General features: G+C 32.2%; 2 protein-coding genes across 2 annotated transcripts; one reads left to right on the top strand and one right to left on the bottom strand.

Moving 5' to 3' along the window:
- Positions 1–20,396: 20,396 nt before the first annotated feature.
- Positions 20,397–21,222, bottom strand: EAF02_005333 (uncharacterized protein; the record flags this gene model as incomplete). The annotated part of the gene is made up of 4 exons (XM_038901381.1): positions 20,397–20,415; positions 20,471–20,774; positions 20,829–20,952; positions 21,010–21,222. 4 exons carry the CDS (start codon positions 21,220–21,222, stop codon positions 20,397–20,399), a joined length of 660 nt encoding a protein of 219 aa, XP_038758721.1.
- A 301-nt stretch (positions 21,223–21,523) lies between these two features.
- On the top strand, positions 21,524–22,251 carry EAF02_005332 (uncharacterized protein; the record flags this gene model as incomplete). Its single annotated transcript, XM_038901380.1, has 4 exons — positions 21,524–21,548; positions 21,638–21,739; positions 21,804–22,052; positions 22,124–22,251. 4 exons carry the CDS (start codon positions 21,524–21,526, stop codon positions 22,249–22,251), a joined length of 504 nt encoding a protein of 167 aa, XP_038758720.1.
- Between the last annotated feature and the right edge of the window lie 1,470 nt (positions 22,252–23,721).

Raw genomic sequence — 23,721 nt, 5'->3', positions numbered from 1 at the left:
GAAGGAAAGGTACAAGAATATATATTCTTGTTGTACACTCAAGTCCTTTGTTTAATAGGATAGTAATTGATCGATTAGCTTGCAGCTATTTACAAGAACCCGGCTGAAGCCGATTATATACAAACTGAGTATGAATACTGGGTCATGCCTAATAACACTCAACAAGAAAACTTTTTAGTATAATATCGCAGGTTTAGATTATTAGCTATATAGACGGAAATCACCAATCCGATAACTTTCCTTTGTAATCTGGAAAGAAAAATATCCGATTTCCTTCAACAAGCTATTGGTCTTTATATCAATGAATGCTACACTGTTAAGAATCTAACTACCAAGCTTATTAAGATCGATAAACTCAAAATTACACTTCAAGAATATAATCATTACAAAACAATTAAAAAGATATCTCTTAAAAAGCTATCTAGTAATATCAATTTGTCAATTACCTCTAGAAGTACTCTTTATTTATCAAATAATTCGAATCTATCTACTCAGTTTTATATCTAATATCCTTTTTGCACTCCTATTGGCTATACAGAACCTTTAAGCTAAATAATACTTTATCTCTAGAAAATAATTTCAATTATAGTATTATTGCTTTTGTATTAGAAGTGAATCGCAGTTTTACACTATATATAGATAATGTAAATGTTATGGCCGAGATTCAAGAGATTGAAGAAAATGAAGAGTTCTATAATATAGAAGAGAATACCAAGGAGAATGTAAATCAAAAAGTGTAAGCAAAAGCTGTCGAATCCGTTTGCATTACTGAAAATCAATGTTTAAATCAATATGTTTAGATAGAAGTTCCCTTCTAAACGCGATCTGGGATATAAGATTCCTCGATTTGATAAAACTAATGGGAAATAATTCCATAAACCTACCATACACACTTTCGAAAAATGGATATTTATATAATACTCAATCTCTTATAGATTCCAGAGTGAATGGCTTCGCTTTTATTGATAAGATACTTCTTTCATTATTATTCCCTATGTTCAAATTTTACTTCATATTACTCGAACCATTAATTGAAATTAAAAGCTATAATGGTGTACAAGGTAAAACTATTACTTATTTCACATTTCTTAATTTTATAATTGATGCTTAACAACAATCTTATTTGCCATTTCTTATTACCGATTTGGGTTTATATAGTGTAATCCTAGGTTGCAAATGGTTGGCAGAGACTCGAGTTAAAGTTGATTGTTTTAATCAATGTTTCGAATAGCCTTCCGAGTATTCTTTTATTATTTCCTTATCAAAAAATATACTTTTAACCAGAGATAGTCTTCAACAATCTAGAATCAGTTATTTGAGATAGAAAGATGCTAATAATCGGAATGCCCGATTGGAAGAGATGTACCACCGACTTAACAATGGATAACCAATTATAGCACCAATCGTATCTGAGATACTTATTACCCCTTCCCAAGAGATTAATATAGTAATCTCAGATGTAATTGAAGCTCAGGTTTCAGTCAATCTGAAGAAGAAACCTACTTTTGATCAAATCTCTATTCAATCTGTTTACGAATCCCTTCTGCTTCGTATCTCCGATACATTCGATATTTATACATTCAAGCCAACTCAATTTCAATTTATCTACAAAAGAAGCAAAGATTATGAGATCTTTATAGTTACATATACAGAGATTGACAATATCATCTCGATTTACAAATCTAGTTAAGACAATAATCATCGAATCTCAATTATAGTTGTTGCTTTAAATAGTTCTAAATTAGAAATTATTGCTATTCTCAATTGTATCATTGTAGATATTGAAATGGAGTCTCTGATTCCCGAAGCTTACCAGTAATATCATCGAGTGTTCTCTAAGCGCAAGTCCGATATCCTATTTCTCTCCCAGTTATATAATTATAAGATTATATTTGAAGGAGAAAGTGAAAAAGCTTTCAAATATAATTTTCTATATAAAATATCGCTCAAACAATTTGAGGTTATTAAAGAATATATTATAGAAAATCTTATTAAAGGATTTATAGAACCTAGTCAAATACTATTCGTAGTACTGATTCTCTTTGTAAAAAAACCGAATGGAAGCTTAAGGTTTTATATAGATTTTCGATTATTTAATTTTTTAACATACAAAAACAGATACCCTTTATCTCTTATTAATAAAATACTCACACAACTGCTAATACAAAGATATATATCAAATTAGATATTCGATAAGCATTCCATCATATCCGCATAGATCCAGCTTCCGAAGAATATACTACCTTCCGTATTCGATATGGTTTCTATAAATATAAAGTTTTATCTTTTGAACTAATAAACAACTCTGCGATTTATTAATGATATATAAACAATATTCTATTTGATTATTTAAATGACTTCTGTATTGTTTATCTCAATGATATTCTTATATATTCTGAAAACGAAGATGAACACAAAGAATACATTAAGTGTATTCTCGAACAACTTGAATTTACTAATCTTCAGGCAGATTTCAAAAAGTACAAATTCAATATCAAATATACAAAGTATTTAGATTTTATTATTTCTATAGATAACATACAAATCGATTTAGAAAAGATTAAAGTGATTACTACTTGGACTTATTTTATTATTGTAAAGAGTATTAATCATTCTTAGATTTTTATAACTTTTATTATTGATTCATTAAGGATTACAATATAATAGCAAAACCTCTTCACAAACTTACAAAAAACAAATATCAAATTCTATTTCAATGAATCTATCAAATTGCATTTGATATATTCAAAGATAAACTCATTCCACTTTTTTCCTACAGTATTATGATTATATATTATTCTGTATATTGGAAACCAATATATCTGATAACATAATCGCTAATATGCTATCTCAAAAGCATAGTAACAAATGGTTATCAGTTATTTATTTTTTGAAAACAATAATTGCCGTCAAACTAAACTATAAAGTTTATAATAAAGAAATACTTATAATTATCAAATCCCTAGGTTATTGAAAAGCTGAACTTGCTGGATCCCTATACCAGATCAAAGTATACACCAATCATAAAGCACTCGAGTACTTTATATCAATTAAACAGCTAAATACTCGATAAGTATGCTGGGTAGAATTACTCGTTAATTATAACTTTATTATTATATACCATACTGGAAAGAACAATCCATTTGCAGATGTGCTTATATATTGTATTGATGAATTGAATTAATAGAATAGTATTAAGAAGAAGAATTGTCTTTAGCAGCTTATAAAAGATGATTAGATGGATATAAAGATTATATACAAATCTTTGTAGCAAGATCTGAATATAGTTGCAAATATCGATATATATATAATCATATTGCTTTTCGATATTATAAATCGTATTATTGAAGCAAATAAATCTTATTCGAGTTTAGAAGCTCTATATATTTAGATTATTAAATTGTATAAGCATTTTATGTTTAAGAAAGGATTCTTGCTTTATGATGATTAACTTTATATATTGGATACCAAAAATTTGCGAATCTATTTGATTTATGAAGTTTACGATTCAATCTCTATTATACACCTTGGTGTTAAAAAGACCTATGCTCTTTTAGCTAATTAATATTATTGGAAGAATATGAATGATATAATCGACCAATATATACGGAATTGCCACAAATGCAAGTACAGCTTTATATCAAGAGATTGCATTTCCGGTTTCCTTTATTTGCTTTTTAATCTTTATACAAACATGGCAATATGTTATTATAGATTACTACAGTTTCAATAAGGATAAATATGGTTATGATAATGTATTTATTATTATCGATTAATTGATTAAACAAGCTATTTCGATATTCTATTATAAATCAATCGATTCGAGAAATCAGGCCTGCTTGTACCTATATTATATATACAGATACTACAGTGCTCCGGAGATTATAATCTCTAATCGTGATTCTCAATTTATATTCAAATTCTGGTAAGAATTCAATAATATTTTAGGAATATAAGTTAAGTTATTTATCACTCACTATTTACAAACTGATGGTCAAACTGAGATTTATAATTAATATTTCCAATAATGTTTGTGATCCTTTATAAGCTATTATCAAGATAATTGATCTGAATTCCTATCAATAATGGACTATGCTCAACTCACGTTTTCCCATAAATCATTAGATAATCAAACCTCATATGAGACCTTGTATAGCTATCTACCCCACAATCCCTGGAATTGGAAACCCGACTCCACCGCGCCTATCGACGATTTGAATATAACCAATGCTAAAAAGTATACTAAATACAATAAACTAGCATTTAATCGAGCAAAAGAAAATATCTTGTATATGCAAGAAAAGATATCTCAATCAATCAACTCACATTGCTGTTTAGTTGATTTCGATATGGGAGATTATATATAACTCAGTATGAGGGACTTTCTGATATAACGATTATCTAAAAACTGGATTACCCTACTTAAGGGAGATTCAAGATTATTGGTCGGGCTGGAGATTTCTTTTGATTGGACTTATTGCTTATTATGAAAATCCATTCTGTATTTCTATCTAGTAAGCTCTGTAAAGTAACAGACGACCCACTTTCCAAACAAATCCTCAAAACCATTGCCCTCAATAAATATCACTAATAATATCGAATGGGAAGTAGAGTATATTCTAGTTATAAAGAAAGTATGCCGATAGCTTAAGTATAGAGTATTGTGGCTGAATGCTGATGACGATCTCATCTGATATCCCACTTCTGACTTAAAAACTGTCCTGTACTACCTTTGTAACTTCTATCTACGAAATCCTACTCTGCTAGGACTCTTTGTATATTTATCGGAATAGATTTGTTTCTATAAGAATAAAAAGGATGATTATAATTTCATAAACAATAATTAATATATAAATAAAAAAAATAAAAAGAACTTCTTTAATTCATTATTATAAGAAAGAAAATCCTAATTATATAAAAGGCTGAAAGCGATTGGATAAAGATGGAATATTAATAAAGAAAATCTTTTCCTCTATCTAATAATTTAAATCAAGCTAAAAAGAAAGCTCTTACATTATTAACGGTTATAGTTGGGCAAGGTACAATAATAAAGACTGAATAATTTAAATCGAAATACTAGTCAAGTTCTTAGCCAACAACAACACAAGCACACACAGAACAATTACAAGTTGAAAGATAAGACAATCTTTAGTTGCAGTATATGCAACAACAGATTGAGCTGGTGTTCAGTCGTAACCCAACCACTTGCAAGCTGCCGAAAGCTCTACTTCCATTTGAATTACAACAAGCTAATACTGTTATTTTAATTTGTCTCCCTATACTACAAACCTTCATTACACAACACTCCGCGGCTTCTCGAGCAAGGATAAAAGGAAACATTTCTTTCAAAACACAATTCTTTAGCTCCTCCCATATATCAAGCTATCTCAAGAATTAACTTTGCTAAAAGCTAATAAAATTATAATTTATCTTACCATATTACTATACTCAATAACAGCCAATCAATATTAAAAAACATCTTACACATATCCCTATTAGATAAGTACTCACAGTTATATTTGCTAATCAAATAAAACAGATAGCAAGATTGATCAAACAATTATTCAGGAAATCATAACAAATATCATTTCCCTTATCAGAAATACAACTATATATACAGTCAGTATAAACCCAGCCGTTCTCCGAATACATTGTTCTTGTTATAAAGATTATCTTTTTTAATAATCTTTTACTTAGAAATCCTTACTCATCAATATTAACAAAGCCAACACTTTGTAATAAGATATATCGAATTTGTAATCAGATTGATTTTGATATAAGACCTTCAGGAATATCTTTCCAAACTATTTCGCCATTATTTCGAAATTACTGAAAATAACATATTGCTGTAATCAATTTATTAGTAAACTTCTTTTTATAATTATCAATATAATCGATTAAGAAATTATATTTCTTTTGTTGAATTTTGTTTCAAAAGATAATGGAACAAATATATCTAATAAGCATATCGAAGATCGACCCTATTCTTAGGTATATTGCCTTCGATATTTGTAATCACATTTGTTTAGATTAAGCTAACCACAAGCTGAAGATATTAAAGAAAGCCTTACTTATATGTATCTTTATTGTCCAATTCATCTTCCTTATTATTCTCCTCTTTACTACAGGATCACTGCCATTTCTGTTACAACTCGACTCCTCCTTTTCCTTAATAGGACACTTGCTTTGTACAATAGAAGAGGTAGATACTCTCTTCACTGCAAGTTATAAAGAAGTATATCAGCAAAAGCAAATGCAAAAGAAAAATAAACAATTCACTGCTATATACATGTCCTCCTGTTGCTTCAACTGCGCTGGTAACACTTGCTCTTGCTGCTATGTTTTCTTGATAATATAAAAAGGCATGTTGATTATTAATCGAAGAATACAAAAAAGATAAATAATCGAAAAAGATTTGGAAGAGAAAAAGAAATTCAAACGATCTATATGCTTTGAAGGCTTCACACTATTGCTAGGTTACAGAACGGTTTCCTTTATTTCCCATATGCCTTCCCATTGCGAAAAAAGCAAAATTTGTGTATATATCCGTTTATTATGCTATACTACAATGTAAATAACAACACTTCATTAGGATTGCCGATACATCTACAGATTAAATAATTGTAAAGCTTGAGGGTAAGTTTTTTTTGAAAAAAGGGGTAGTATTATGGCTTGTATTTAATTACAGCTATAATTGCTTCTATACCATATTTGTATATATGCACGATTATATATACATAACTAGTATATAGAAACACTTTACAAACACTTTGCTCTTGATTCTGTAATTATAGATTCTAAGGATAAATTGTACCCTGCTCTCGCAGTTCTTCTAAGGCAAAGTGTCACAACAAATAGAGAGAATAAATGCTATGGTAAAACAATACCTTCAAGCTTTTATAAACTTTCATCAAAACGATTGATACGATTAGTTTTCACTTACAGAGTTTGCGCTCAATAATACAACCTCGGAGACTACTGATATATCCCTATTCGTTGCTAACTACGGTTTTCATTCACACCTTAATATTTGAGGCCCTCCTCACCTGTTTCCCCGAATTTGTTATATCAATATAAGCGCGAGTTCCTGAAGGCCAATGAGATTACAAATCGATTTGATATTATTCTAACAAAATTGAAAGCCCTAACCATTTAATCTATTTAGAAATATGAAGATTATATTAATAAGACTTGTATTATACTTCTCTATATAAAGAGAATAATAGAATATAGATTAATACTAAGAATATAAAGATTAATCAATTAATAAAGAAAGGCGATAATAAATAAAACAATCTTTATAAGATTATCAAAATTTACAAACAAATCTGTCTACTCTAGCTTTCTATTAGTTTCAAGATCTTTTCAGTATTCTATAACTTATTACTTTGATCACTCTATCGCTTACCCGGATTAGCCGATTAAGAAATGATTAACAATATTGAATCCTGCTGGATCAAGGATGTATTCTAGAAAGAGATAACAAAACAAATGAAGAAACCGAGGTGATAGGAATTCGATAAATTATTCGATTGTTATAATGAGAATGGATTTCATTACCAGATCAAATAAAAATATCATCTAATATTTTAACAATCTGCTGAAAACCTTTGTAATCAGAAAGATACAATTATCACTTTCTATTTAGCAAATCTAGATAAGCCAGAACTACCCACTTAAATGGATTTCAAAAGATCTATTACTCCTAATCCCCTACTAGTATTTATATTAAGTATACTTCTGAATTGAGGTTGAGGCAGATTTAAAAAGCTTTATTAATTGATTATTATTTCTAAGAAAATTCATTTTAATCTAATAATAGAAATTAGAGTATTTTAATATTATTTTGTATTCTAAAAGATTAATTGGTATTACAATTATAAACCAATCGCCTTAAGCAAAGGGTACTATTATAATGCCAACTAATTGATCTGTAATTGCCTTCATACCTCAAACATAGAATATTAGCACGCCCTAACTTCCTATAAGTAGAACTGTACTCTTCCATAGCTCTTCTACCCTTATGGTACAATATAAGTCTTTACCCGTACCATGACATCTTAAATTTTTATATTTATATATTTATTATTTATTATTTATCACTTAAACATAAATTCTTAATAATTAATATACTTATTTAATACTTAATATTTCATTTATATTTATAATTATAGAAATAGAATTGAGATGTATGTATATATATTCAAAGTCGAGAGGAAGAATATATATCTATACTTCTTAATTTTTATTATTAATATTAAGAGAAAAGATTCTAACTCGTAATTGTATATATCGTATAGGTCATGAGCTAGTATATGAGTATATAGTATATAAGAAGGAATTATTGTTTTTATATAAAAAATAATATAATAATATATCTTTATATATCTTTTTTATATATATAGTTTCTATATTCATATAGTATACTAGGAGCGAATCACAGAATCTGTTACGTAAGCGGATATAATAGGAGTTGTAAGCTTTACCACTACGCCACGTACGCAATCTGTCCAAAAGGCACAGTATCAGGGATCGCTTCCTGATAGCTTACTACTATATATATACCCTGTAACAGAATCATATAATCAAATCACATGATTATTGCTTAAGAAAGCTTTTAGCCTAGAATGATCTGAAAATCAATTCTTTATTAGCTCTTTATTAATTCTTTCAATTTATTTGTAGTAAGATTAATATAATATTAATAAAATCGAATAAGGAATAAGAAAGAAAAGCTTTATTTGATGGAATGGCTGGATTAGGAAGAGATTTATGAAAGATAAACGAAAGTGAAAAGTTAGATTAATAGGAAAAAGCATAAAATAAGGCTTTTCCCTTTTGAATATAGAAAAAGAAAATAAGAATATCATATACTGTTTCATAAAGATCATGTGTTTTATAGCTATTTAATTGTTAATACGAGCTAGCTTCCTATAATAGACTAATATTAGTCTATTCTCTCTTATTATCACGGGGTAACACTAAGCCCTTTCTGTCCTGTTCTGTCCTGTTATATATGTGAGAGTAAGATAGAACTTCTAATTCTACCTTTTAGTTTTTTGGGTGTTTAGTTTAGTGGTAAAGCTTCTGAATACTCCCAGAGGTGATCCCGTGATACTTATATACTATATACTCATATACTAGCTTATGACCTATAATAGGAATAAATTAATATTAGTCTATTATAGGAAGCTGGCTTGTATTAACAACTAAATAGCTATGAAACATATGATCTTCATGAAACAGTATATAATTATTCTTATTTTCTTTTTCTATATTCGAGGGGGAAAGGCCTTATTTTATGCTTTTTCCTATTAATCTAACTTTTCACTTTTGTTTATCTCTCGTAGATTTCTTTTTAATCCGATTATTTTATCAAATAAAGCTTTTCTTTCTTATTCCTTATTCGATTTCGCTAGTATTATATTGATCTTACTATAAATAAATTGAAAAAAACTAATAAAGAGTTAATAAAGAATTGATTTTCAGGTTGTTCTAGACTAAAAGCTCTCTTAAGCAACAATCATGTGATTTAATTATATGATCCTGTGATTCGCTCCTAGTATACTATATGAATATAGAACTATATATATAAAAAGATATATTATTATATTATTTTTTATATAAAAACAATAGTATATATACTTTATATATATAGTTTCTAAATAGATTTTATCTGTCACGGGATCACTTCTGGGAGTATTCAGAAGCTTTACTGCTAAGCTAAATGCTCAAAAGACTAGGAGGTAGAACTGGAAGTTTTACCTTACTCTTATATATATAGCAGGATAGGATAGAACAGAAAGGGTTTAATATCACTCTGTAATACTATCCCCCTTTTTAAGGTATAGTTTCCATACTATTATTTACTAAGAGGTTTCAGGATTCAGGATTCTGGATTCTAATGCCTTAGGTATTCAAACAGGCAAACTGTCAAGGTACGGGTAAAGACTTATATTGTACCATAAGGGTAGAAGAGTTATGGAAGAGTGAAGCTCTACTTATAGGAAGTAGGGCGCACTAGTATATTATGCCTGAGGTACGAAGGCAATTACAGATCATATAATTAGCGCTGTGATAGTATTCCCTGTTCAAGGCGATTGGTCCACAATTGTAATACCAATTGACCTTTTAGAAAACAAAATAATATTAAAATACTCTAATTTCTATTATTAGATTAAAATGAACTTTTTTGAGAGTAATAATTAATTGCTGAGCTTTTTAGATCTGTCTCGGCCTTGATTTGGGAATGTGCTTGATGTAAGTATTAGCAGGGGATCAGGAATAATAGATCTTTTGAAATCTATTTAAACAGGTGGTTTTGGTTTATCTAGATTGCTAAATAGAAAGCGATAATTGTATCTTCCTGATTGCAAAGGTTTTTGGTGGATTGCTAAAATGTTGGGTAATATTTTTATTTGATTTGATAATGAAATCTATTCTTGTTATGGTAATCAAGTAGTTTATCGAATTCTTATTGCTCGATTTCCTTATTTGTTTCATTATCTCTTTTTAAGATATAGTTTTGATTTTAATGGGATTCGGTTTTATGATTACTTTTTGATTGGTTAATCCAAATAAGCAATAGAGTGGTTGGAGTAATGAATTATAGAATATTGGAAAGATCTTAAAATTAATAGGGAGCTGAAGTAGACAGACTCGTTTATAAACTTTTAGAATCTTATAAAAGCCATCCCATTTATTATTACCTTTTTTTATTAAACAATTAGTTTTCATATTTTTAATACTAATCTATATTTTGTTACCTTTTTTGTATAGAGAGGTATCGGTGCAAGTTTTATTAGTATAATCTTTATATCTCTGAATGGATTGAATAGCTAGAGCTTTCAATTTTGTTAGGATAATATTAAATCAATCTGTAATCTTGTTAGCCTTTAAGAATTCGTGTTTGTATTGATATAATAAATTTGGGGGAATAAATGAAAAGAATTCAATGTTGAGGTGTAAATGAAAACTATAGTTAGTAAAAAATAAAAATATGCTGATAATCTTTGAAATGGTATTATTAAGTGTAAACTCTATAAGTAGGAGTTAATTGTATTAGTCATTTTGATGGAAATTTATAAAAGCCTGAAGATATTATTCTATTATAATATTGATCCTTTCTGTTTGTTTATCGGATTTGGAGTGGAATGAGGAGGATTGTTTCAAAGTGATCGATAGATGCTTGGATAAGTGCTTTTAGAATTTTAATATAAATTGTGAACCTTTATTAGATATTATATTATCAGATGTATTGTGTAGATAATAGATTTTTTCAACAAATCGATCGGCGAGCTTCTCTACGAATAGTTTTATAATCGGAATGAAATGATGCATTTTTGTTAGGCAGTAGATAATTGTAATGATATGTTGATGCTTTTTATTATAATATTTGCTAATTGATAGCAGTATAATATAGTCAATGGAGATATCGGACTAAAGGCAGAATAGTATTGATAGAGATTCTAGAAATCCGGATGTAGTAAAACAGAAGGCTTTGATTTGAAAATAGAGTTGATAGATTTATATATAAGTTTCGATTTCTCTTGATATATTAGATTATCAGTATATATAGAAAATGAGATTAATAGTTTTAATTCGATCAGAATGTTCTGCTGGATTAGTAGAGTGTATTTGGTATATAATCTGAGTACAAAGCTTAGTGGAGGGGGAAATAAAGAGATGATTGTAATAGAAAATTTTATTATTGATTAATTTATAGTCTTGAAAAGCAATTCGAAGGTTTTTTTCGGATCGATAGTGGCCAATAGCGAGCAATTGGGTTTTGAAGTATTTTATGTATGATAATAATCAATTCGGATGATTTGTATATTTTATCAATAAAATCGTTAATCGGCTTTTCAATATCAGGGATGATTATATCTATAGATGCTATAGTAAGGTCGATATTGTTATTTGTTTATCGAATAAGATTCTTGAATGTAATGATATCGAATACTCTTTTTGGGAGGACTGTTTATAAGCGATTCTTGATTTGGTTGTTATTAAGGTTGGTGTGTATAGAGCAATCTTCTGTTTTTCTATTTAGTGTATTAAAGCGAACTGCTTTAAAATCCAATCTGTATATAATACGAAAATTGAAACCAGCCAGGAATTCAGTTTATCTAGTTTGTCTTTGATTTAACATCTTTATTGATATAAAATATTCTAGATTCTTATAATCAATAATAATCTTGAATGGCTTTTGAGTTTTATATAGTTTGGGTCTCTATTCTTTTAAGAATTTGATAATAGTTAGTAATTCCTTATTATAGATTTTGTAGTTGTATTCAGCAATGTTGTATTTTGAGAAGAAGTATATAACCAAGTGTAATCGGCCCTTATTGTTATATTGAAAGAGTACTCTGCTTATAGTCTAATCGGAAGCATTTATTTTGACAACTATATAATAATAATAATCAAACATTGCAAAAACTAAAACGGAAACAAAGATATACTTCAGGTTTTCAAAGGTATTCTCTTAATTAGCAATCTAATTCTATATATTCTCTTTTTTCAATAAATAATTTAAAGGTTCTATGATTTTAAAAAAGTTATAAATAAAGCATTGATAGAAGTTAATAAACTCTAAAAAGCATTGGAAATCTTTTAATTTAATTAACAATTTCTATTCGAGGATAATCTTAATTTTATTGGGGTTCATCTTGATATTACTAGGAGTAATGATTAGGCCAAGGTATTTCGTTTTTCTCGTTTCGAATTTGTATTTATCAATATCAATTTGTAATCCAGTATTAATAAGTTTTTGAATGATTTTACAAACTTGCTTTCAATAATCTATAATATTCTCAGAATAAATCAAGATATTGTTTAGGTATGCTATACAATTCTTATTTAGAAGATCAAAAAGAATATAATTAATATAGTTCTAAAACGAGGTAGGAGTATTACAAAGGTCGAAAGGTATTATCAGAGATTCGAATAAGCTGAAACGAGTTATAAAAGCAGTCTTCCATTTATAACCTTCTGTGATCTATAATTTATTGAATATAGCAATAATATCTAATTTAATATAAACTTTAGTATAATATAAAGTATTAAGGATTTCTTTGATTAATAGCAATAGATAACAATTCTTAATAATAATATTATTTAGTCCACAATAGTCCTAGCAAATTCGAATACCCCCCTCAGGCTTTGCAGCTAGAAGGAATAGAACAATTGATCGAAAATGGGATTTGCAAATGAATTCTTTATTTAGATTATTATTAAGCTATTTACAAATGACTTAAAGCTTGGTTAGGGATATTGAGCAACCTTTGTTATACAAAAGCTCTTTATCTGGTATAATCTCGATCTTGTAATCCCAAAAGTATTATAGTAAGAGTTTATTAATAAAAGAGAGTAAGAACCTAACGAATAAATTACGAAGCTAGGGTAATAGCTTGTTTTGAATCTCTGTTATAGATAGTACAAATCAGTTAATCTTTTCCATAAACTTTTTGATATTGCTTTTTATAATATTGTGATATAATTGAATAGGATCGTTTGTTACTATATAATATAACTCGCAAGCTCTATCTAATTCATTCCAGGTTACTTTTGTGATATAAGCTTTCTGATCTTTATAGAATTGAATAAAGCTATTAGCTGTAAGGAACTTTATATTGTTTATTTTCTATCGAATATTTTGTAAGGTATCAATCGGTTCTTCAAAGGGCTTCTATAGCGATAGAGGGTTTAATGGGGATAAAACGTTTTGGTTTCGTGACGGTCTTTTGTGTATCCTAAAGCCTGCAATAATCCATACTAGGGCCAGTTTCAGAATTGGCCGGTTTGGTATCATTTTAACGCGGGTCTCTGTTTTTCATTGATTTGGTGAGTATAGTGGCAATTTGAATTAGATGGTATTGGATTAGTAGGATCTATATTGTAGAGATTTCTATCAGTATTTTTCTCTACAACTAGAGTCGGAGGATTGTATTCCAAAAGTATCGATTAGTTTTGGGGTGAAAAGAAGGGAGTCTGGAAACTTTTGTTAATGATTTTTTTGGTAAAGATATAATATAGGGTTAAAATAGATTTCTTCAAAATAGACTTCAAAATAGACTTCCTAACGAGTGTATATAGTATTGGATTGAGTGCTGTATCTACTGGGGTCGGCACATCGTTATGATTGGGGATGACAATTGCAGTAGAGTTAACTGGGTAGCAATATCTGGAGTAGTACATGGATATGAACTTAAGAGTCATTGTTGCCTAATTAATAGTAGGGTTATAGTGTTGAAGCTATAGAAAACCGAGAATTATAGAATCCGCGTCGAAAAGATTGGTAATATAGAATAAGCCAATTTCTTTATGATTATTAATCCGTAAATCTAATAGTGCATATTGAAATAGAATATCAGAAATCCTTCTATCTGTAAATAACAGGTTGCAGGTAGTAGAGAGGGGATATATAGGGATACCAAGCTTGGATATAAGAGTTCTATCTATAAACCTATATCCCATAGCTCCATTATCTATTAAGCCAATAAATGAAATAATTATATTAGGTGTAAGGAAAATTTCTGTTGAGATTTTAAAAGATTTGTTATTTATTGTTTTAAAATATAAAGGATCTCTCGATATAATTGATCTCTTAATTTACAAAGGTAAACTTTCTATAAAGAACCTCGATTCGCGATTATAAATCGAAATTAGTCTTTTAATATACTTGGCTGGGGAATTGAATTTTTATTATTATCTAAATATATAGAGCCTTCAACGAATCCGTTCAGATCTCTATTACTAATAGGGACTGGAGAGGTGTATCGAAATGGTACTACAATAGTTGAGAAATGATTAACAGGCGGGAATGTATTCTGGTAAGTAGGGCTATAAACGTTGTGATAAGATTTGGGGTTGTGATGGTAATTGGTAATAGGAAAACGGTGGATATTCGGAATATGTTGGTTTGTAGTAAAGAAACAATTGGGGTATTGTATGATTTCTAAGTTGATATTATATTTTGTATTGTTGCATTGCTTTTCTTTATAATTGAATTTGATATAACTGGGCTTTTTATAATAAAAATAAAGGCCAAAATCTAGATATTATTCTTTATTATAATGTAATAAGAGTCACTAGCCTTGACAAGCAGTATTCAGTTGTATAGGATCTCCAGAGGAATCAGGTATAGGTATTACAACAGCAATAGTAAGCTTCTTTTCATTGGGTTTTTTTTGATTACTAAAGTTGGTACCTTAGTTCTATATTGATTATCAAGATGAATCTTTTTCTCTAAATCATTATAAATACCTTACCATCAAACTATCTATATATCGATATCAACGACAGAAGATTTATTGAGATGATTAACTGAAACATTGATTAGTTCTTATAAAACTTTAAATTTAAGATTAGCAACTTGTTATTCAATAATCTTCTTGCATTGATAACGAACTATTTGAATTCGATAATAAAGTTATCAAATAAGGTTTTCTTCATTTTACATTTATTATAATCTATAGAAGCTTTGTGTGAAAGATCTAGAATCTGATATTACTTATTTAATTCATACCAAATATTTATTACAATACACCATCCAAAAAGTTAAAGGTTGGAATTATACGCGTTATTTATAATTATATCAAAATATATTTAATTGTTTATATAAACAAAACTAGAAAATAAACTAATAAGAAATATGATTTTCTGAAACTCTAATTCATTTTTGTAATTCACAATTAAATAGCAATTAACTACACTACAAAAAGTTATATACTAATCTTAACACTTTACAATATCTTACTTATTATTATTAAACTTTTCAAAAGTAATAAAATATTTATAATAAAATAAAGCTTACAAATTATTGTAAACAGTAATTTTCAATATTTTAATTATATCTTTCAATTCGATAATCTTTGATTAAGTATTAATAACTTGGGCTTAAATAATAACAGCTTAGATTTATAATAAGCCTACAATCGATTCGATTGATTCAAATATGATTTGAGCAATAGTAAAGTATACAGCATTTGGATTATTGAATAGATTTATAAAAGGAGAAATATCAGCTTTAGCAGAGTTGAGAATATAATTCAAGAAAAGGAACTACAAAGGTAAACCAGATATAAATGCTTTTAATACAAATACTTGTTCACCCATCTTCAATACTTTTTGAGATTCAAAATATCAACAACAGGATATACAATAGATTAATAGTGAATACAATCAGCACAATCAGGATAAGGTATTAATAAAGCTTTGAAAATAAAATAAGAAATAAAATTGTAATAACTTATTTAAAGATAATACAAATTATCAAAATATAGGTAAAGATTTATATTGTACCATAAAGATAAAAGAGCTATGGAAAAGTGAAGCCCTACTTATAGGAAATAGGACGCACTAGTATGCTATACCTGAGGCACGAAGGCAACTACAGATCATATAGTTGGCGCCGTGACACAAACAGGATTTATATATATTAGCCCCTAGACTAATGGCCTGTAAGCTATAAGTAGGCTTCCTATACAACTCTATTTATAATCAAGAATAGTTTTATTTAATATTATAGGATCACTTTTAGAAATATTCAAAGTTTTATTGCTGAGTTAAACATTTAAAAGACTAGGAGGTAGAATTGGAAGTTCTACTTTATTCTTATATATATAGCAGGATAGGACAGGACAGAAAGGGCTTAGTGTCACCCCGTGACATTATTGATGGAGTAGATTATTCTTAAAGCTTCTATATATGTATATATCTATACTAAATTTCTTTCTTTATCTGTTTATTAGAGGAGGATTTAATGATTCGATAATTAGTATTAGTAATAGAGTAATTTGCGTAGATGTGTAGTCGATTCTTTTAATTCATCTCTATTACTATCGTTAATACCACTATCAATCTGACCTTGTACTATCGTCTCTCTATTCCATCTCGTATCTACATAACCATTATATGGAACTTCTCCTTGATGATAATAAAATCATCATCATTATACGAAACATCTCCTTGATGATAATAAAATCATCACCATCAGTATTTAATTGAACATCTCAGCAAATGTATTCAACACCAAACTTGGACGACTCAAAACTCTCCACATAGTTTGGTAGACTGGATATTTGTATTCCGGATGTAAATGAGACCTTTGAGTTTTATTCCTCGTCGAGCTACCTGGTTTTGTTTTCGATGTCCTGTTTGCGTGAGCAGGAGGAAGTGTATGTCGGTATAAGTATTGCGTGAAAGTGGAGTTGAGGGGGCTTGAGATAGAGTGGTGTGTGCGAAAAGAACATTCCGTGATGGGAAGCGATAAGTAGATTGAGAGGGGACTATTATAAATTGAAAGAACACCGGGTGCGGACTTGAAAGTTTCGGGGCCATTATATCAGATATCGAGATGGGGAGTTAGGAATTTGATGTGGAAGAGGCGCTAGAATGATAGAAATCTATATCAGGATATTCTTGCTCAATAATCGGGGGGTTGTGGTTATGGTGTTGTCAAAGTTTATATGAGTGTATTAAATGTGAACCAGTGGAGAGGGTAGACCTTTGTAAGATCTCTAATGGAGCCGTCTGGGGGCGAGGGTCTTAAACTACCATCCATATAAGCCAGCAAAAGCCATGCAATATGTTACTCGAATAGACAATTTCACACAACGACAAACCATTACTTATCCGGTAAAAATTCATTGCAGAAAATACGGAATAACTAATTGAGCGTATGGGTGATTTCACATGTTCAACTTTCCCAGTGTGGTTCAACTTCAACAGTTCACTATCCCCATCAAAGAGAACAAAATCAAGACTATTCAAGCAATGAAAAATGAGAGTACGAGACAGTTAATCCTTCAGTCTCCACGTCTGCGCATAAGCACTTGAGCAGAGCCCAAAGGGCCAAAGTAATTTAGAGTGGCGTAGTCTGCATATCCATAAAGGTTCTGCATACCAAGCTACCAGCAAGACTGAATCGGATCTCCTCAGTTCTATTATTTACATAATCGATCTGTAAATTGGCAATTGGATCCTTATATTAACATTAAGCTGTCATTATATACTCTGTAGCAGGAAGCTGGCCTATCGTTACCAGCAAAGTAGCCTTGTATCTAGTCTTTGGAGTGCGTTGACGGTTAGAGTGATATCCAAATTGACAATTTTGGTCTGGCTCCTGGACGAAGTATTGGTTCGCGTATAGGAATAATTAACCGATACAGACCATTGAGTTGAAGATGCTGCAATACCTTCAGCTCCTGCAGAGAACATCTGAGAGAATGTAGACGAGATGCCTGCAACATGTTGATCTGAAGTTTCCACAGCAACGGTTTGTGAATTCGAATTGTTAAGCGATACAGCTATGGGCTGTACCTCGGTACTGTTGTTGACTTCTTCGGAAATGGAGGTGAGGCCTGAGGCGTTGGCTGCACTGCTCGCCATGAGGTTGAATGGGGCGATAATCTCTTTCTTGGGAACAACTCTGTCCCATCGGAAAGAGCTTATGCAATCGTTTGAAGCGGACTTCCCACATATACGGGGCCTCTTTCATATCCCCCAGCCCTTGACGTTGTTGTACGCAGTGCCGTTACCCTCTTCGGCATCATATAGTGTAACTGTTTGCTGATCTCCAAGTGACTTCCAGCGGACTGCAAGATAGGATAGTCAGTAATTGCTTGTTAAGAGGAGTGTTTCCACAAGAAAATGGAATTGAAGATGTCTGCAGACGAAACAAAATTGCCAATAATGAAATATCAAATTAGAGTAAGAAGATTGGGGATTGAAATCAGGTGATGAGTGCAGGGTACGAATCGATGAGACTTACGTGAGGAGCAAGTATTATTCATTCCTCAATTTCTGAACGAATGGACCTTTCCAGATTCCCATTCGCTAAGGAAAATTGTAGTACGTCTGCCTGTGAAGTTGCCATCGGCGAAGAGTTCGACGGCACCAAAGCTTAGATCGACATTTCTCCAAAAGGAAAGGAGAGATCATCATTGATACCACTAGTCTACAACTCACACCCTTCTGTTGTTCCGGTATCGACAAGATTAAGGCATGTATTGCCATGGCTTAGAACGACGACTCTTTTTTCATCCTCTCCTGGAGCCCAGCCACCAACTAAAGTGACTACCACACCGATTGTTAAGTTCCATAATATGTTACTGGTCTTATCATACTGGGCATCTGGGACTACATGACGCTTGTTGGGCGTGTAGTCATTGAGGCGATGGTCGGACCTCGTACCGGTTGTAGTTGGGATCCTGATATAACGCCACTGTCCCAGTGGGAACTTGATATGGAACGCCATAAGCAGGCAGTTTGGTGAGGTCTTGGACTACTTGAGCAGGAGTTCGAGGTGGCATATTGAATAGCTTGATGGTGTGTGAATATGTGAATATGTAAATATGTGAGAAAGTTAATGTAGAAGGAGCCGTTGAAGCAATGAAGTTCAAAAGCTCGGAAACTTTCATTCTTCTTATAAACAATCCTCAATGGGTAATACATTAACTTGATTCACAAAAGTCCACATTGTGTCCCATTGCATTCCACGATTTCCAGCTGATCTTCAGGTGTATTCAGCTGTCTCAAATAACACTTTCCCTTGGTCCTGCATAAAAGACGGCATGGATTTCCGGTTTGTATGAGAGATTTGGAATTGGCGCCGAAAAGATGGGACCAACCTTCTCAGGCTGAGAATCTGATCTGCGAAGGAACCCCAAAGTTTTTACCCCCAAAAGATCTGCATGTTGCCTGAAAAGAATACACTCGCAGAAGTGATGATTCAGTAACTATCAGCGAATCGGTACCCGGATAGAACAATCAATGTGTGGTTGCACTAGGCGGGGAACCATGGCCTTTCAAGATAAGCCGGCCTAAACCGTGGGTTCTCATTTTCATGTTGATCCGATTTTACACTTTGATATTAATAAATTCAATTAAAAATTGTGATACGTTATTGCGAATTTGAATTGGTACCGCATGTTGAAATTATATGGTTCTTTGTTGATACCTAACTCCAACTTTCCTTTTGAGACTTGCGTCCTCTGCTACACTTTCGTGGTGCAAAATCAAAAGCGATCAGAAAGTACACAATCAAACAACTTGTGACTATATTATGAACAGAATGAAAAGCAGTACTATTTCGATTATATCTCCTTCTACTGCGTGGAGATGATGATGCTACCCAAAATATAGCAGTTGAGTTGCGTAAGACATGGGACATATGAATCCCAAACTTCTGGGGACTTTCTCTCAATCAACCAAAATGAAAAATACGACAGGAATCAAGTACTAGGAGTAGCTTCTTGCTGAGATTATAGATAGCTTTTTTATCATCGTATTTCATTTTACAGATGTCTTCGCACTCTAGTAAAACAAGGGGTTTTATTTGCTGAAAAAGCCCAACCCAAAAGCCGCCATCCTCATAACAACCATAGTACTCGTATCTAGATAAGATGCTTTGATCTGTTCCCATTTATTAGCATCAAATAACTTTTCCATAACAATTACAAAATCATACCTGAAATACGCCCTCAAATAGATAATCTGCCAAGCTCCCAATGATACCAACATTCCCATAGTTCCAAATGCAAACCATTTAACTCTATTATTCGTGCTCTCATTTGTGTCTCTCAATTTCTGTTCTCTGTGTCTAAGGTATTCCATTTCCGCAACGATTTCTGCGACCATTTCCTCAATGCGCCGTAATTCAGTTTCGACTGGCTTGAGTTTTTCTGTAGCTTGAACGGCAGACCAATCTTTGGCATCGGCTCCAATATCAATATCGAGTTCAACGTGGCGGCGAGGATTGCTAACACGGTTTGCTGGATGTAGTTAGTACTGGCTGCGATGAGAATAAAGAAAGGGCGGGAACGAACAGGCTGTAAAGTAATTGTAGAAGCAAACATCAAATGATGCATCGGCATGAGATGTAAAGGCCATTCTCTTTTCGCCTACAATGTCCTTTGGTTTTCCGTATTCATTTCCAACAGCATCTTTAATCTATCCTTCATGTCAGCATGCGTCCAGACCTCCTTCAACCAATTGCATAAAACGTACATGCATATCGACTTGCATGCCATCCCCCTTTGAACCATCAATGGTAGCAGTAACCACCACCAAAGTATCCTTAGCCACAAAATTCCTAATGCATCTCTCTGCCTTCTTGTCTCCTTTGTGATAAGCGTCGATATCGAATTTCAGTGCTTCCGCAACTGCTAGTACCAGAAAGAAACTGCAAAGTGCTTGCAGAAATGACCTTGTGTATGCCATGATGTGTAAAGCCGAATCGATTGAGTGGAAAACAAGGGGCTCCGAAAGATATGTGTAAATGGAGCTCTCGAAACTCAAGAACCAGATCGCGGTAATCCAAAGATTTAGACGACGTGTAAGGTTCGGGGTACTCTACAGGGATGTGAAATCTTGAGTCACGTGTCATAGAAGTTTGAACTTCTAGATTTGGATTTGGGTATCTTTGGACCTTCAATTTCAACGACAATAACAATACTTGAGATATTTAATACCGCCAAAATGCCAAAATGTAAGTTTCTGAACATTTGCGATTCTGTTTTATATGCTAACTACTCTCACAGTCTTCTGTAAGTTTAAAATCAACGCGCCGTGCGAATTGCGACTATTCGAGCTCCATCTCCATCTTCGCGAACAGCTTGCTAACACATCTTTAAAGGCGATTATTGCGATGTCTACCTCACTCACGACTCGATGAGTGTGCGTAAAGCTCACAACAGTGGACGTAACCACTTGCGCAATGTTGTCGATTATTATCAACGTATGTTTCTCCCTCTCCACAATCACCAAATTATAAGTAAGCTAAACCATTGTCCTAACCCTAGAAATCGGTCACGAAAAAGCCCAATCCGTAATCGACTCCATCACATCTTCCTATGCCGCCGAAGGTCAATCCTCTTCGAATCCTATGCTCCATAACCCAGCAGCTTCGGCACCTTTCCCGCCTTTCCCACCAGCCAATTTCCCTGGAGGCGTTCCACCACCTTTCCCTCCATCATCTGGTCCAGGTGGTATGCCATTCCCTCCGCCAGGCGCAAGAGGTTTCCCAATGCCTCCTTTACCTGGACAACCTGGTGCCACCACCTATGCCCACCATTCCCGGGTATGCCTGGAATGCCTGCTGGAATGCCATTTCCTCCTCCAGGCGGCTTGCCACCTAATTTCCAATTCCCAGTTCCCCCACCAGGAGGCTTCCCAGGAATGCCACCACCGGGTGGTCAAGGGTTTCCGGGCATGCCTCCACCAGGGGGAAATCGGGATGAGAGGAGATAGGCAGATAATGGTATATGTTTAGAGTTGAGAAATGGAGAGATGATATGACTTGGCGTTCAGGGTTGAATTACTGGCACGTACATTATTAAGGATATTCATTATGCGGATGATTTGTTTCGTGTTCAAAGGACGGCAGAATGAGAATATGGGGCAGATTGATGCGTTCGATGAATGGGCTCCCTGGAGACTGTCGAATTCTAGTAATGGTCATGCAAATTATTGAAACAGCGCGGTACCGCAGGAAAACACTGGAGTTGGGAGAAACTGTACTATTATGGTAGAAACATACGGCATCACAAAGCAAGCAAAAGAATGAAACCTGTTCACATCAAGAATGTCTAGTTGGCATTTCTATTTGTTCTTTTAGTTTTTGGATAGTGATACAATTAACTATTTAGAAGTCTATCATCACTGACCACATTGTTGTTATCTAGCCAGCATTGGATATTGAACAAAATCTAAATTTGAGCGTATGCTTGGCGTTTTTCTAAATTTAATGTTTCGGCATAGCATTGTTGTGTTTTGAATCAATATTGAATATATCATAATCTATAAACCGCATCAAAGCAATCTTTCCCTATTTTATTTCCCACCTACATTTGCATCCACTCTCAAAACAAGCGGATGTTGAAGACTTTGATTTATAGAGATTGTAAGAAATGTGATATGATATGATGCAAGATGTAGCTTATGTAGCTTTATACAAGTGAGCAAACGCACAAACTAACATCTACCTTCCTCTCCGCTCCAATCATTCCTATCGTTCCCCGAATTTCATTTCTGGCTTATACCAATCTAAATCAAACCCATCAACCAGATCGCATAGATGGTGCGGTCTGGTGGTAGAGTGGTAAAACGCCAAGATCGAACGAGTAAAAATATCCTCGCGGGGGTATTCTCCTGCCAACTAAGGGGTTAGTAAGGTTTTGCTGGTTTGTTCTTCTAGGATTTTTTTCTTCCCATGGAGAAATTTGAAGATTTGAAGATTTGAAGGTGTTTTTCTCTATTTTGCGGAAATTGTACAAATGGTTGTTATTTGTTGTTGATGGACGTGAGTCAAGTGACTATATTGTGGGGCGTTCATGGTCATCATAACGATGAACGTAGACTACTTGCATTTTTCGCACAGTTTACATGACGGGTATTGGTACCTCAGAATATCAATGATGAAAATTATATATCACTAAGATGATGAATGCCTGGGTGTTCGAGACACGAATCTCATCGCCAGCTCAACTTGAGAGAATGTTGTTGATTTCGACACATTCACGGCTCACTTCAATTGGCCATATACAAGATAGGATACCACAGTTTTGTGCAATTCGTTCTCCCGTTAACATTACTTCATCAATCCAAACAAACTGCATCCTTCCAATGTGCGGCTCAAGAAACGTAAATCCAACTTGCAAAATTTCAGGGATAAAAAAAGACTCGAAGATTCCACCAGAATGAGAAAGCAGAAAGACAGAG

The sequence above is a fragment of the Botrytis sinoallii genome (genome assembly GCF_014898435.1).
Source record: "Botrytis sinoallii strain Bc 23 chromosome Unknown BSIN_008, whole genome shotgun sequence".
Lineage (NCBI taxonomy): Eukaryota > Fungi > Ascomycota > Leotiomycetes > Helotiales > Sclerotiniaceae > Botrytis > Botrytis sinoallii.
The sequence above is the reverse complement of the archived record's forward strand: the minus strand, read 5'-3'. Positions and strand labels throughout refer to the sequence as shown.